Raw genomic sequence first — 16,296 nt, 5'->3', positions numbered from 1 at the left:
AGAGGGCGGATAGTGGAGCACCAATTGGGGGGACACACCTCAAAAACACATCGTTACTGCACAGAGTGAGTAACTTCTCTTTCTTCTTCTAGTGATGTCTCCATGGGTGCTCCACTGTTGGTGACCATGTAGCAGTGCCCAGCTTGTTGTTGCAGGCTGTAGAGTGGACCACAGTAGCTACCGTGGTATCTGTTGTTGAGCATGGTGGAATTGAATAGTGTTTCATGAACATGTGATAAGGAACCTTAGAGACTGAAGGAAGACCTTTGTGAATCTTATTATGTCCCTTGTGGTCTGATGGGAGGGACCTCCAATGAGAAAAATCGTCCAAGTAAAGGAAGACTGTGATGCCTTTTCATTGGAGATGCACTGCTGCAACTTCCAGGGTCTTGGAGAAGACTTGGGGGCAGAGGACTCTGTATTGGAAATAGTCTGACACTACTATAAAGCACAGGAAACGTCTGTGTGCGGGATGTATCGTGATATGGAAGTATGCATTTTGGAGGTCGAGGACTGCAAACCAAGTCTCCTCTGTACAGTGCGGGAAAAATCATGGCGAGTGTAACCATTTTGAAATGCTGCTAGCGAAGGTATCTGTTCAGTTGATGGAGATCTAATATGGGCCTCCAACCCCCTATTCTCTTTTCAGTGAGAATGTAGTTTGAGTAAAAACCTCTCCCTTGATATTGTTTGGGGACCTGTTCTACAGCTCCTATGTTGAGAAGGTGTTGGACTTCCTGGCGGAGCAGTGTTTCGTGATCTGGGTCCCTGAAAAGGAAGGGAGAGGGTGGAAAAGTTGGAGGGAATCAATACAAAAGGGACAGCGTACCTGCAGCTGATGATTTCTAAAACCCACTGATCTGTGGGACTGCTGCCCATTCGTTGTAAAAATGGCACAAAAGATGGTGGTGGAAAATGTTGGGACTCCCCTGACATAGGTGTGGAGGGGAGATTGGGTAGACCCTCAACCAAATTAAAAAACCTGCTGTCTAGAGGCCTGAGTCATGGAAAAGCATGTGCGTGGGGCTCTTTCCCGTTGGTTTCGTGGTCAGAAGTGGTTTTGGTCAAATGGTCGATGCTGCTGCTGCCTGCTGAAAGTTGTGTGTGTCTTCGGTAGGGCGTATAGCGCTTCCTTTGGAAGGGGGGATTATACATCCCCAATGTACACAAGGTGGTGCATGAGTCTTTGCTAGAATGTAAGCTTCAAAATTCTTTGCAGTGAAACAATTTGTCCTTATCGAATGGTAGGTCTTCTACCTTTGGCCTGGAGATCCTTAGAAACACCAGCTACTTGAATCCAGGATGAGTGTCTCATCACTATGGATGTTGCTGTATCTTTTACCATGGTGTTGGCAGCGTTGAGGGCCATCTGAAGGGCTGTATGAGATATAGTATATCCCTCTTTAATTATGGCTCTGAAGACAGATCTCTTATCTGGGAGATGTTGCATTAGCTCTGTTAGTTTTGCATAGTTGTCAAAGTCGTGATTAGCGAGTAGGACTGTGTAGTTACCTATGTGAAGTTGAAGGGTTGAGGATGTGTACATTTTCCTCTCAAACAAGTCCAGGTATTTATGGTCTTTGTCTTGTATATTTGTTTTGTATTGATGATTTTCAGATCTCTGATTTGCAGCATCAACCACTAAAGAATTGGGTTGAGGGTATTTGCCATACTTAGTCCTCTGCTTCAAGTATTGCCTCGTCCAGAGGCAGCGCAATTTTGGGGAGGGCTAGAAGTTCTTTAAAAGCGTATGCTGCTTTTCCAGCACTTCTGATAGCACAACCTCCTGACTGATGGCCACCCTTTTGAATACATCTTGAAATTGTTTTAGGTCACCACTAGGTGAGGAATCATCTGGGATAACCGCTTCAGGTGCAGAAGATGAGTTATGGATCAGAGTGTGTAGAATATAGTGATCGCTGTGTGGGTGTGGGGGGGCGGTAGAGCTATGTTGTGGTGCCCAGTAATGATAGGGGAACCAGTGGCTATCACACTGAGGACAGTACTGCCAGTCGGGTTGCCACAGGGAGTATTGCTATTGTACACCGTATGATGCATGTGCTCTGTCTGGGGAATAGTCTTGTGAGGAGAACATACTCCTTGTATCCCCCTGGTAGGCACTGAGTTGTGATAAAATAGGGGAGCATAGCGAGGGCAGAAAGCCTCTCATTCATAACGGAGAGCAAGAGCAGTGCCATGCTGAGGACTCACCCGGGGTTCTCACTCTCCTGTCAGTTATTGATGGAGCGTGTGTTTTGCTGCATGTTAGGGAACAGTGGCAGCTTGATGCTTTGTGTCATGGTGCCGAGTCTGCTGGTGGTGGAGGCATTGGTGCCGTTAGAACCTTGGGATATCTGGGGTTAGCCTGCACCGTGAGAGGGCAGGTGGAGTTCGCCCTGTCTTTTCCCAGTGCTGGAGGCAAAAGCCGTACCAGAGGCTCGCAGGGTGCCAGGGATAACGCCAGTGCCAGCAGTGCCTTTGTTGATTCAGGGCCCTTAATACGTGCCCTTTTTGATGGCTGGGGAGCCAGTTTCACAGACTTTTTAGAGTGCGTTTTTGAGCCTGTCAGTGAGGAAGCTCATGACTTTTCAATGCCCAAGGTGCCTGGTTCATCTCCCTTACTAATTTGTAATGGGAGGGAGCAGGCTGGTGAAGGCTTGTTTTTGAACACACTTTTTGCAGTATAGTTCTTAAGAGGTTCCCTGAGGGGACGTCACGTCCAAGTCCTTATTGCCCCCATTGTGCGGATGAGGGTCTACTAGGGCTTTATCAAAGGACAGCATGTGTATTTCTATCCTTGCGAGCGCTCACTGTCAGACTGCGATAGTGAATGCATTTTTGTGAAACGTGTGTCTCTCCCAGACAGAGTATGCATTCACTGTGGCCATCAGAGGCTGGTATAAAGTCCCAGCATTTCTCACATTTTTTGAAACTGGGAGAGCCCAGCATTTTATTAGGTGGCAGACTACGCCACTTGCTGCTGTGACTCTTATTCATGAGTAAAAGTTCACTTCCCCCCCCCCCCCCCCATTTGTAGTTTGCTGAATGGTGGTAAATTGTAGTTCGCTGCATGGTGGTAGGCTGTTATTCTGACAAACTATATACAAGCTGAAGTAAAATAACTTTTTTTTTAAACTATTAACTGTTTAACAAAAGAAAAATGAACAGGAACAGAGAAGTCTACAATATCAATCTAACTTTCTTTTTCTTCACAGAAGTGGCATGCGGAAGAGAAATGTTGGAGCTCCGTCCATAGCCAAGGGCAGCAAACATGAACTGAGAGGAGTCGAGTTGTGCATGCTAACTTCAAAGGCAGGAACACCACATGTGCAGCCCAATTGGACACTGTTGTAAAAGTCTCTGATCCGTGGCGCCAGGACAAACCCAATATCAACAGTGGAACACCCATTGGGACATCACTCAAACAGAGAATTAAGATTCCTCAAAAACATTAATTTGTGAGTTCTTCAGAGCACAAAAACACTCTTAACTTTTCTCCATTCTCTACATTTTGCATCTTGAAATTGTCTCCATTTCTCTTTCTGATTCATTTTAGATATGGTTATAATTCAATCAGCCTTTTGGCTGAAATCAAGTGTGTTGTTATTCGTCGGGTTGACCCTCTCTAGTCCAGCACCCTTGCAGAATCAGAGAATTTGCCTTCCCACAAAAGGTCAATATTGTCTAGCAGCATTGCTAACTCTTCCACTGCTTACTTGGGCATAGAAGACATTTAGGATTAAATTACAACACAGAACACAGATCCAGAACTGGTGGCTGCAAACAAACTTTACGAGACGGTGGGAAACTTGGCTGTGCCCATGATAAGTGGACATCCAGCTAAATAAAATCATGCCGGACCACAGATGTTCCCGGACCAGAGTGTGCCAGACTACAGGTTCAACCTACAGTAACAACCAAGCCCTACTCAGGATCAAGGTCTCACAACAAACACAAAAGAAGACAGTCTCTTCCACAAAGAGCTTATAATATAATTGTACAAGACACTGATAGATAGCATATTAGGAAAATGTCAAAGGGCCAACTAACACCTTTTATTGGACTAACTTCTGTTGGTGAAGAGCTCTTCTTCAAGTCCATAGGATATTTCCTCACCCACCTTCTCCAATATCCTAGGACTGACATGGCAACAATTACACCGCATGCAAAAGTCCAAATGGTATATAAAATAATGCTTTTCCACTGAACTCTTCCTCTCTCTCTCTGCAGAGCCCAGCCAACACATTGTACTAGTTACGCTGTGACTGCATCTACAATCGCAGAATTCAGTTGCAATTTAGCACTATTATAGTGCCACCACTGAAAGTTGTTATAACCACAGTGCTCTGGTGTTTTTATTCTATTGGCCAACATTACTTGACACTACCTTTGAAAAGGATGCAGAAGCTCCCTCATGGTATAGAAAGGAATAGCTTGTCTCAAAGGGAATGAGTATATAATGTCTTAATAATTATGTTTATTACAGTAGTACCTAAACAACAACTAAGAATGGAGTGCAGTTGTACTAGGCATGGTACAAAACAGTTCCTGCACCACAGCAAATTAAATACATTAGCCAGCAACCTAAAAATCCATTAAATAAGATGAAGGTGGGAACTTAATAGTCTTTCTCCCTACATCCCTTCCAGGCAGTATGGTCTGCTTTGGCTTCTTGTGATTGAACTCTGGGAGTAGTAGCAATGCATTCTCAATGGTGGGCTCACTACTCTAGAATCTGCTCCTTGGGATGATACAATCAGTGTTCAGCAAACTTCATGGAGAAGTGCTGGAACTCTTGTTTTGTTAAACTAGTAAGTTATTCCAAGACCATTTTAGAAGCCACACAGACCGTAATTCAGACCTACATTTCTGAATCTAATACTTTATGGAGCCCAGGTTTTGACAAGATTTGAATAAGTTAAAATAAATTGGTAAGAAACTACCATTAAGGCAAAAAAAGTATATATCTTTTCTTTCTATATGCACACCTTTGAAATTAAGTATAAGAGATGTTATGGCCCAGACTTCTGTAAAATTGCAGTGATCTTTTCCACAATTCTTGACATTTTTCTTCCAGAGAAGAAGAAAAGTCACCAATACATTTTTTTAATCTAGTTCTGTCAGTTCTTTAACAGAAGAGTATTTCAATGGAAAATATTAATGCAGGATTCAAGTGAAAAGAGAGTAAGCTGGACTAACCCAACTAAAAAATAAAAAAGGGTTAAATTCTACTGTCTTTACTCACAGGAGGCTGTTCCAACTCAAGTTTATTCATTGGACTCTGGCAAGTAGGATTTAACTTATTTAAATAGGAAGTGAGAAGAATGGCTCTTAGCCTCTTCATAATTAAAAACGTGCCTAAGTGTTTGCAGGTTGTGGGGTTAAATAGTAAGATCTTTCTAATAAGGACTTTGTATGCCTGCATGTTGGACAGTGCCCAACACATTTCAGGTGTTACTGGGATACAAATAAGCAAATTAAATAATACTAAAATGAATCATTTTTAACTTCGTAATAGATAGGTCAGAAAAGGGAATTCAAGCTTACCTTGAAGATAAAATGTTTGCGATGATCAGGCCCACTATCATCCACTAATACAAATACAGGTGGTGACCATCTTCTTTTATTACAGATCTCCATCAATGCAGAAACTGGATGTTTACCTTAAATATATCAACATATTTTATTTCTACATCAATTTCAATGTTAGATAAAATATCTTAAATTACATAATTTAAAGAAGCAAAAAAATGCCTTACCTGAAAGATCCTTCATTACACTAAAATGTCCTGATCTCTTTTGTGTCTTTTCTCCCACTGCAACGAGGCCTAAACAAAATATGGACCATGTTTATTATTATGTTACTTTCTACCAATATACCTGACTTTTGCACTGAGCTCTTGCTATTGAAAAAATGGATTTCTCTCATTCCATTAACCAAGCAATAGCAGCATTAATGATGCCTATGGTGATGCCCATGGACAAAGGGTGAACTCACACTTTTGAGAGGGCAAGCCTGCCGGCCCCACCCCTTCTGCTCAAGGGCCTGCCACATGTCAGATCCTTGAAGCTTCCTCTCCCCCCTGTAAAACAAAGGGCAGCCGCCCCAAGCACCAGCTCCTCCTGTCCTGAAGGTCCCGGCCCCAGCCCCAGGAGCAGTTCATGCATCACTTCTCACTCCCTTGTCCCAAGTGGGAGGGACACAGTGAGCAACAGGGTCCTTTGGGGATAAAGGAGGTGGTGGCACTCAGGGAAGGAAAAACACCGTGGCCCAGTTTTTGGCAGCATGTGGGTGGCAGTGCCAGAGAAAGCAGTGCCTCCCCCAGCCTATTATACTCGTCATCCATGACGACACCAACTACAGTACAACCTTAACATTCAAAAGCCTTTTAATCTCTCCCTTCATGTCAACACTACTTTTTCTTCACGCCAGGTCATTCTTCTCAACTTGTTCCTAAATCACTCTATAGACACAAATTTATATCTGTGCATGTAAACTGGTACCCAAGAAATCACAGGGTTCTCTCAGAAATTGCAGTGGCAAAAGGAACAGAACGTGAAGCCATCGCTCCCAGGAGCCAGCACCCTGCGCCAGCAGCTCCTCCAGTGTGGCTGTACTGCCCCCAGCCCTTCCACGCAGCTGTCTGCGTCTCCTGTCCATGGGCATGCTGGTGATCCTGGTGCCCGCCCCAGTGGGCAGGACTGGAGGCAGTACAGCTGCCAGAGCTGGGCACTGGCTCCTGGGAGCAGTGGTTCCATGTTCTGCTCCTTTCACTGCCACGATTCCCAGGAGAGCCCTGAGGTTCCACAGACACCAATTTATATCCTCAGATATCAATTTGTATCCATACAGGGCTCTAACTGTTCCATTAATTTTCCACTGAGGCTGTAACTAGTGTATTGGTCACCAGCAAATACAAAGCATTCTAAGGAGGCACTCTTCCCCCTCATAGAGCTCAATACTTCACTGCCCATGGCACATTTGGGAAAAAATTATGTCAGGAGCTGAACTAAAACTCCAGAGAATCACAGGGGCAGAGCTCCTGGAACCCTCTCCATTTTCCCTCATGAACTTTCAGCTGAAACATTTCCCTTTTAAAATTAAAATCGTCAAGCTTATTAAAAAAATTTTGGTCTGTAATAGTTCACACTACAGCGTCATTTAGTCATGTAAGAGAATTTATTTACTTCGGTGTTTCATTTATGCTGTTCTTGGTTTACAAAGATCAGAGTTTTCTTGTGTCTGGATTCACATCCCTCTACACTGAAGCCAATCACACCTGGAGAAACATGACACATTGTCCATGGTTGTATCTACATTAGAGACTATGCTGGTACAATCCCAGTGCAGATGTAGTTCATAATGCAGAAGGTTTTTTGTCATTGTACAAATATCATCTCCCTCAATTATAATGATACCTCAATAAAAGCTCTCTTCTGTTGATAAAACTGTATCTACAACAGAAATTGTCAGCATAGGTTTGTCAGTCATAAGTGTGATTTTTCTTCCCAAACCCGTAACAGAGCAAAACTTTTCAGCATAGACCAAGACAATAGCAAAAATACAAGGTGGGATAATCAAAATTGCTAAGTGATGTAGGTGCACAAGTCTCACTGAAAGTCAATGGAAAACTTAACCTGCTGAAATTTTTTGTTCTCAGGAGGAAGGACAAAAATAAGTAGGCGATTAAAAAACTAAATCTATATAGTTCTGAGGCAGTAGCTATCAAACTTTCCTTCTATGAGTTACTTTGTAAAAGGTATCTCTTGTAAGCCACATCCTGTACTCCAACCTTCAAATCTCAGAATTTTAAAGGGTAAGATTAAAAAAGGTGTATTATAGCATAAGGAAATGTGTAAGATGACCTCTCCCTTGCACGTGACACTTAAATACATGTAAAATAAAACACGTGAACTACAATAGCGCTGAACTTCTTTTCCTTCATTCCACTCATTTTATTTTTCTTGTTTCTTACCTTCACTTGTTTCCTCTCCTGGCTTTTGGGGATGAAGGGAGCAGAGGAGACATACTGCAGTTTTTCATTCCTGTTCAGCTTTTTTTTTTTTTTTTTTTAAACTCACCTCCTCATTACTGCCATGCCTTCATCCTCAGAACTTCAACATAGCTTATTTCAAGGGATCATGGCCCCAAAGTAACCTCCAAATTCAAACAACTCTGATGTTTCTTCTTTTCTTGTTGAAAATTATTTACATCAGAAATAATAATCACAAAACCGAGGTTAAAATAGAGATCCTACAACATTTTAGCTCTTCTTAATGAATGTGTGTCCCCCATCTTGGATCATTGTCACGTAATATGTTTCACATCTGATGGTCTGAGAGGCATGGCTCTGAACCGACTCTAAAGGGAAGAAGAAATGTTCTGCTTTCCACTGTCAATTTAAGCAGTGTGTTTTTACACCTTTCAGCTGCTGAGCAGAGAGCTCTCTCAGCTTGATGGCAGCCAACAGAGCAAAAGCACAGCTTAGTGGATGTAGACCTGAAAGTGTTCAAGCCATGCTGGACAGTAGCTGGGTCTAGTGTAGAGCCATAGCAAAGGCTGGCAAGCTCTGGATTCACACTTTGCTCCTGTTTCCCAAGTCAGCTTTTGCTAAACAAAATTAGCACATTTTCACTGTCTCTGGATGTTTGTTCCCAGAAGTCAAAACACTCACTATTTTTGAAGAAATTTAGACAAGATTTCAAAAATCATTTTCTTTTATAAGAAGGGAAGAAGAAAATTACTAAGTATTCTGGCTAGAAATCTAAATGGACAAAGCCATTTTACATAAAGTGCCAGTCTGATTTTTAGCAGTGTACACACTTGTGAAGGCTGTCCTCAAGCCTTTCTTTACATCTTCTTCATATTGGTTTGCACAGCACGTGCCATGGATTTTGCATTTTATAAATAGTACATCAGATCATTCCAATGCATGTTAGTGCCCTCCTTATGCATAAGAAACACTTCGGCTACTTTTTTTTTTTTAAACAACCCACGCTGCCTCTTTATAGTTCATGCTATATTAGCACTAGGAATCCAAATCAGTTCAGTGAAACTTTAGCACTTCTATCAATCTGGTCTTAATTTTTTAGGGAGCCTGTTGGAATGGATTACAGACATGAAGGGATATAGGATTATATGTTTGATAAAAGTCATCACAGAAAAAAAATGACTGAATTACAGCAACCCAGGAATCACTGCAAAGTTATCTGTTTTTGAATGGGAACCTGTACCAAGAAAGGGAAGATGCATAGCAAAAACTCTCCACACTAAGAAGCGTGCCAGCAGTTTTTCTGATAACTGTGTTTGTATGCTGTGCTCTTCTTCACCTCTATGGCTATCTTCCTCAGCAGGAAGCTCATTAGGGCAGTGAACCTCTCTGCCTATTTGTTTGTACAGCACCCAGCATGACAAGGCCCTAATCCTGGTTCAGGTGTTCAGGCTTTAGTACAATATAAATAATCATTGGAACTGAATGCCAAATTCTAAATGTTATCAGATACCACACAGAAGTCCCCACACACTGAATAAAGTTAGTACTTCCAATTATGGTTCTAAAGCTGTTAAGATAACCCATTCTACAGGCCACTCAGAAAAAGAGAAATGACTTTGAAGGAATTTGTTTAGTTTATAGATCTACAGCCGCTCCCCAACTTACGGCCACCTCCGCTTAGGACCATGTAACTCTATGGGATCCAAGTTACGAACAGTTCGAGTTACGGACCAAGTGTTGGTTCGTAACTCGGAGAGTGGCTGTATATAGTCCTTCCCTGATGCCAGTGACATTACCCAGGTAAAACTCAAGGAATGAGAGCTTTACAGAACAGAGCTACTGAAAAGTCCATGCTGCAGCTCAACAAGTTGAAGGCATTCCACAGAAAACTTTCTTTCTGAAATATCTGTCAATTAATTCAAACTCTATCTTCAAATCTGGCAAGATGTCTGAGAGGAGTGAAGCGTTGTAAAGCATGTTTGGCCACTTTGTGTGTAAAACTAATATTTATTCTTATGGTTTCCTGTTCTTTGCTTTTGGACTGTTTCATTGCTCAGTTATAAAGCCATTGTGCAGACAGCTAAAGGACCTAGAACCTTAGACAGGATCTCATTTTTATACTTTAAAGCTGAAAGAGTAAGACTCCATGGCTCTCCATTTTCTGACCACACAATTTTTACTATTCTTGCCTATAACACTTTATTTTCAGTCTTGATTGGTTCTGTGAGAGTATTCCACTATTCACTATATATTTTTTACCATCTGCAGTGTTATTGACTTAACATCTATGAAAATCAGACCTAAGCATTTAAGTTTATGTACTGTTTCTTTTCTGAATAAAAATATGACTGAATAAAAATTCTGCTCTAAATGTCTTTAAGATTAAATATCATCTATGTCATGTATTGCAAATTAAAATAAAACTACTGCTGAGTTTGCATATATATATATATATATATATATATATATATATATATATATACACATACACACACACACACACACACACACACACACATATACATATACACATATACACACACACACACACACACACACACATATACATATACACATATACACACACACACACACACACACAAAATACCTGGCTCTCTAATCTGGGCAGCTCATTTAAGCCATAGTAGGGTCCTGATCCTGCAAACATGCATCTGCATATGTAACTCTGAATGGAAGAGGAGCCCCACTGACTTATACAAAAGTATTTATGACTTTAAAGTTAAGCTCATGCTTAAATGTACATAGACCAAAGCGTAAGGGGCCAGTATCTAAATAATTATTTGTATTGTGATTTTATAGTAATAAACATATTACAGTGAAATAATTTCTATATACTAAGATTGTTCTGTTCTTTTCTATAATAGAAATAAAACTATTATCAATTTTATGGTGTAGTAAAAAGGTTCAAGGAAAGCACTTACCTTTTCGATCAGTCTTAAAATCCACTAGAATAGGCTCCACGGTCCCTTCTTTGTTTTTTCCTAATCCCTCTCCTTCTCTCCAGCCCATTTTTCTCATCAGTTGGGCTCCCATTCCTCCAGTTACAGGGGCTGCTCTTAAGAACTGATCCTATCCAAAGAAAGAAAAGTAAAACAAGTCCTAAAGTTAGCACACAATTAAAAAAAATAATTGGGAGCATCCAAAAATGTTTCTAACAATGTTTCATAAATCAATTCAAGTGAATACACCTTATCTGTGAAGACATTTACATGTCTTATATAAATCAGAGTTCACAACATACAAGTTAAACAATTTGTTCAAAATATCAAATTAGAAACAGCTTAAGAAAATTTTAATGCAATTGTTTAAGTCAAAATTGGCAATTTTAAACATTCACTCATTTCAAACACATGTATTTAATAAAATAACCATTTATTTTACAACACACTACTTTGGTTCCAATGTATCTCTTCTTATCTTGTGAAAGGAGGCAGTGTTAATTATTAACTAGCAACATTTATGCCAAGTGTACCTAGTTATTGAACAAAAAATACAAGCAAACATAGTAATGACATTTGAATACTGTTTAGGAATATTTTAAATATGAGTAATGCTTTCCGACTTTATTACGCAGCAGTTGCAGGCACACACTTTACTCTGAAAATCCACATAGAACAGATACAGGCCATTTTTTAAAACAAATGAACAAAAAAGAAAAAAAGGGTACTTTGCCACACAGTTTAGCAGCAGTATTTGTAATATTGTCTCAATGCATCATTACATAATAGAGGTTAAGTGTTGTAAGATGATTTTATCAAACAGAACTTTTAAAAATCTGTTTTCTTGTAAAGAACTTTAAAAACTCCTTAAATTTTTACGTACCTAGGCCTCGATGGCCGCAGTGTTGTGAATAGTAGGGCTGGCATTGACCGTGGCAAGAAGACAGCTACAAGGATTTGACCCTGAAACAAGTTTCCATATAGAGGGGTGAAAGTTCACAGGTTATTCTGTGAACTATCGTCTCTCTTCTGTCCCACCCACTGACCCAAGTAAGTCAGTCATTTCCATCACAGCAGCAAACTCTTGACTTAATGTAAACGTTTACACATGGTATTGACAATGCAGTCAGTTACTGTCACACATAGGTAAGAGATACAATGCCTGGTATTTTTTGTAGCAACTTTAGCTATGTTTCCAAACAGTGATAAATTCACAGAACACTTTTTCCTTTATTATTTTTATTACTGTGTTTGACGTACAAAATATTTCCCAGATTTGAAGAGACGAAGACAGATATTTCCTTGGTTTCATCTTATTTATATAAGCAGAATTAGAACTCTTCCTATTCCAGGAGACTTAGAATATATATATTTTAAATAAAAAATGATTAGCCCCTCAACACAGGCAATTATGGCACATACCAAGGACATATGCATCATAAACCTCCCACATTTTCTGTTAAGTTGTATAAAAAATTCCTGAATATCCATGTGTAATAGGAATGGTTTTCCAAATATTTACCTAATAAACAAAAAACAAATATCTAGAAATCATGCAACTGGAGGTTGACTTTAACAACACGGTGCTCAGATGGAAGGAAGAATAGACGGAGGCTAAGTTTACCTCTCTAGTTCAACTTTTGATCGGTGCCGGCCATGCATTTTACATGTACGCAGAGACAAATTAGCTGAAGTTTGATACCAACTGCCTCACTCTATGCACCTAGAATGGCTTTTACTTACTTCCAGTTTCATCCTCCCCTGTCTTTTCCAGGAACCTCTCATAAGAAAAGGTCAACCATGCAGAGTATGATACAAACCCCAGTCAATGTCACCCAGGGTTCCGATTCCTCTTTTGTACCTGCTTTGCAATGATAGAATTTTCAACATCAACATCTGTTTCATTATCACCAACGTGTATTCAGTTCACAAACCAGAGTGGAAGCAAGTTCTTGATGAGGTCACTTTCATGTTACAGAACTTTCCCATTACATTTTCAAACTAATTTTGGGGAAAAAACCCCTCATAACATACCCATTTTGTGGCTTAAAATGTAAAGTATTAACTTTCGACAGGAAATTTGAAAGCCTGAACAAATCTCAAAGCCAGAAAAAAATCTAACAACTTTCTATAAACTTTTAAAGTGCAATTCTACTTCAAAGTGACTGAACACAGCATCCCCTTATTCCTTGCATATTCATATATTGTATGTATTTATATTTACTGATTTTAGCATCAGATCATCTTTTTATTGGTTTTCATGATAGTTAGCATAACAGAGCCAAATGTGGCTAAGAGAGAGAACTGGATTCTAATTCTTCTTGTGCTTCATTTAACAAAACCATTTACTACACTGCAAACAGTTACACTTGCACAACCCTTTTGCAGGCTGCAGAAAGTTTGTTTCTCACACAGCACTATTAGAGAATAATTGAGAGAATAAATATTGCAATTAAGAGGAAAAACAAACCTTTTTCCTTGCAAATGGAGGATAAGGAAACAAATTATAAAAAAAATGAAGCCACACAATATCATTTGTACAGTTACATTCAGAGTGAAATTGCACTTTAAAGTGAATGTGAAAAAGGACATTTATAAAATGTTAATGCTTTTAATTAGATAACTTAATGGAACAAAGAGAAAACAGCATGGTCTAGAAAACTCTGCTGCCAATTTGCAGTGTAATGATAGAAAATACACATGAGCTCTCTTGTTTCCTTATCTCCAAATAGAGATAACACTAACTCACCGACTAGATTAACTGGCAGGCGTGTTTTGTAAGAACTCCATGTTTGTAAAGAACTTTCAAAATGTTTAAAAAAATCAAGTAATGCAGGACATGTGAAATATTAAAATTCCTTTTTATTTTAAATTAGAGAGTCAGAATACCAGACTAGACAGTCCAAAATAACATCAGGTACAGTAAATCCTAAGTTTCTAATTCTTTTCATTACCTTGTCAAATGAGTTTCATAATAGGTTTTAAATAAATATTTAACCAATCTCTATTCACAAACTGTATTACAAGAAAAACTGCTCATCACTATGATAATTTAATGACAACTTCTCATCTGTTAATCTCCAAGCCCACCTATGTCAGACCAGACCAGTGTATACTCCTCCTTTCCAGCAGATGGAACAAAGAGCAATGTTCTTTGTGACACCATTTCTCCTATAAAGGAGACTGGCCAGCAGATCCCACTCAAATAATTTGGAAAACTACCAATCCTTAAAACTACATTAGGAAAGTAACTTCAGAACAGTTACAACTCTAATAACAAATAAGAACAGGTGTGGGATGCCTGGGTTGGCAAAGGAGGGCTTAGAAACCAAATCAACAAGTAAAAAATTACAATTTTACAGCTTTCTGAAATGCTGACACAGCCCAGACACATGGGAACATGAGTAACATGAGAAAAGGTGAGTAACTTCCCCCCCCCCGCCCCAAAAACAAAAGTAAGAGACTGGTGAGCAAGACCTGACTACCAAAGATGGCAGCAGCAAAGCCTGAAACATCAAGTCCAGAATGATATGAGATGGCATGTAAATATGCTTAACTGGTTGCTCTCTACACAGTTCTTGAGAAGTATCTCCTCCTCCTCTGTCAGTGAGGTAGACGTGATGTTGAAGGAATAAGTCATTATAGAAAACAGCTGCTTTATCTTGAGTCAATGGTTCTTCACACACAAAAATGAGGCTTGCAAGTTGCTAAACCTTGTATGACTGGGAATCTCAACACCACTTCCACCACAAGTAATCTGACTTTCTAACCATTATACCCAAAATGCACAAAGCCTTCTTCCCAGAAAGTGTCAGTCAGCAAGAAGGAACAGCTGTGTGGATGGGAGAAATTGATTTGGAAGGAAACTAAGCTTAATGACCACCTGGTAAAAATTTTGGTAGGGTTCCCTATATGAAGGGACCTACATCTCTAATGGTCTCCTGATTTAAAAAAAGGCAACTGAAGAGACACGTTCACCCCCTTTAATGGTTTGAAAAGGAGCATGTGAGAAGGTGTTTGGCCCTGAATGCAGATTTTATGGTGATAGAGAAGAAAAGCTTAGCTTCAGCTTGTCAATTGTCCTAAAAACAATACTTTCAATAGAGCTTCGCAGATGAATACTCTAACTTTGCCTTTTAGTATTATAGCGGCATGGTTCCCAAAAGCCAACATTCTAGGTCTTTTAAAAATAGAAAGAAATTTCATTAATAAATTAACTTAAACTTTCTTGGCCTTTCATCAAGTTTGAAATATTCCTTAATCTACTGTTGGACCCTAAACAAGCAGTTCAGATAAATCCCTCTTCATAAAAGTTGACTCAAGAACCCGGGATTCTCCATGTTTAACTGTACACACACTGAGACCTAGTGGGTGATCGCAAAGGAGATCCAATAAGCTACCATTTCCTGAGCCAGTCCAGAAATTCCAAGTTGATCTTCTCCTGGAATGTGGCCATGTTCTGAAGGCCTGCCTATGGTGAAATAATTAGGGAAACGATACAACACATCAACAAACTCCTATAAGTTAGTGTTAATACCTGCTCCCAGGGCCAATGAATCCTGGGCACTGGAGTAAAAGGCTTCTATGGTCCCTTTCATCCAAAAAGACATCTGTCAGTTTGAAGGACTTTTCGCTACCCCAGTATGCACAATGGCAATAATGAGTGCTTATTTTTTTGGTGAGCTTTTTGTTTTGATTTTGGTTAGTATAGAATATAAAATGTTCAGAATATTTTTGATTGTATCTTCTGGAAGCGATGCTATCCTTAGGGCTGTTATCCTGGGAAGATTCTGCAAAGATACCGGTCATCCATTCCACCGTGACTGTACTGATTACATTGATTCATGCTGAGAAAATGCTCCATGCAAAAAGCCCACCACAGAAGAAGCCTTATCCCCTTCCTCCTAAAAACTGAGCGTTGTCACCTCCAAGATTTCTGCTGATCACAGTAGTTGTGCTGGGCCAAAGAGAAAGGAGTCATTTCTGAGGACTTTGAAAATTAAATCCAAGGATTTGAAATGGATTCAATACTGGACAGGGAGCCCACGTAGCATAGGCCACACTGCCATTTCTTGGTAAATTACTTTCATCCCCACGCATAGCACACTCAGCAGACAAGCCTGAAGGTGATGGGAACATGGACAACGTGAAAGGCTGCCTCCAGTTCTTATAAGATCAGAGATGGCCAGACAATACTTCATTCAAGAGAAAGTGATATCAAAAGAGTTTTGTTTTTTCTTGTCTTTATCTACTGGTGGAGGAAGCTCTAGTCATGTGTGGCTAGCAGAAGATAACATGTTAGCAAAAATTTTACATCTTCAAAATATCTAGCCCTAAATATA

The 16,296-nt window shown here is 39.8% G+C and overlaps 1 protein-coding gene across 6 annotated transcripts in view; it reads right to left on the bottom strand.

Annotated features, from left to right (window-relative positions):
• SON (SON DNA and RNA binding protein) overlaps positions 1 to 16,296 on the bottom strand; it is a 60,130-nt gene that overhangs the window by 1,975 nt on the left and 41,859 nt on the right. The window contains exons 9-12 of one of the 6 annotated variants that reach the window (XR_012897999.1): positions 10,937 to 11,084; positions 5,760 to 5,828; positions 5,548 to 5,663; positions 4,053 to 4,139 (exon numbers count right to left, since the gene is read on the bottom strand). Coding sequence is in view for 3 of the 6 variants with exons in the window: in XM_075911105.1 (XP_075767220.1) it covers positions 5,548 to 5,663; positions 5,760 to 5,828; positions 10,937 to 11,084 (333 nt within the window). In the remaining 3 variants the exon portion in view is untranslated. Of the gene's footprint in view, positions 1 to 4,052; positions 4,140 to 5,547; positions 5,664 to 5,759; positions 5,829 to 7,188; positions 7,281 to 8,082; positions 8,363 to 10,936; positions 11,085 to 11,837; positions 11,918 to 12,708; positions 12,819 to 16,296 lie in introns of those variants that run through there. The other 5 variants (XR_012898001.1, XM_075911105.1, XR_012898000.1 and 2 more) reach the window with 5 other exon arrangements.

Source organism: Pelodiscus sinensis, chromosome 1, assembly GCF_049634645.1.
Source record: "Pelodiscus sinensis isolate JC-2024 chromosome 1, ASM4963464v1, whole genome shotgun sequence".
In the NCBI taxonomy this organism is placed as follows: domain Eukaryota; kingdom Metazoa; phylum Chordata; order Testudines; family Trionychidae; genus Pelodiscus; species Pelodiscus sinensis.
This window is presented reverse-complemented; position numbering and strand designations above follow the sequence as displayed.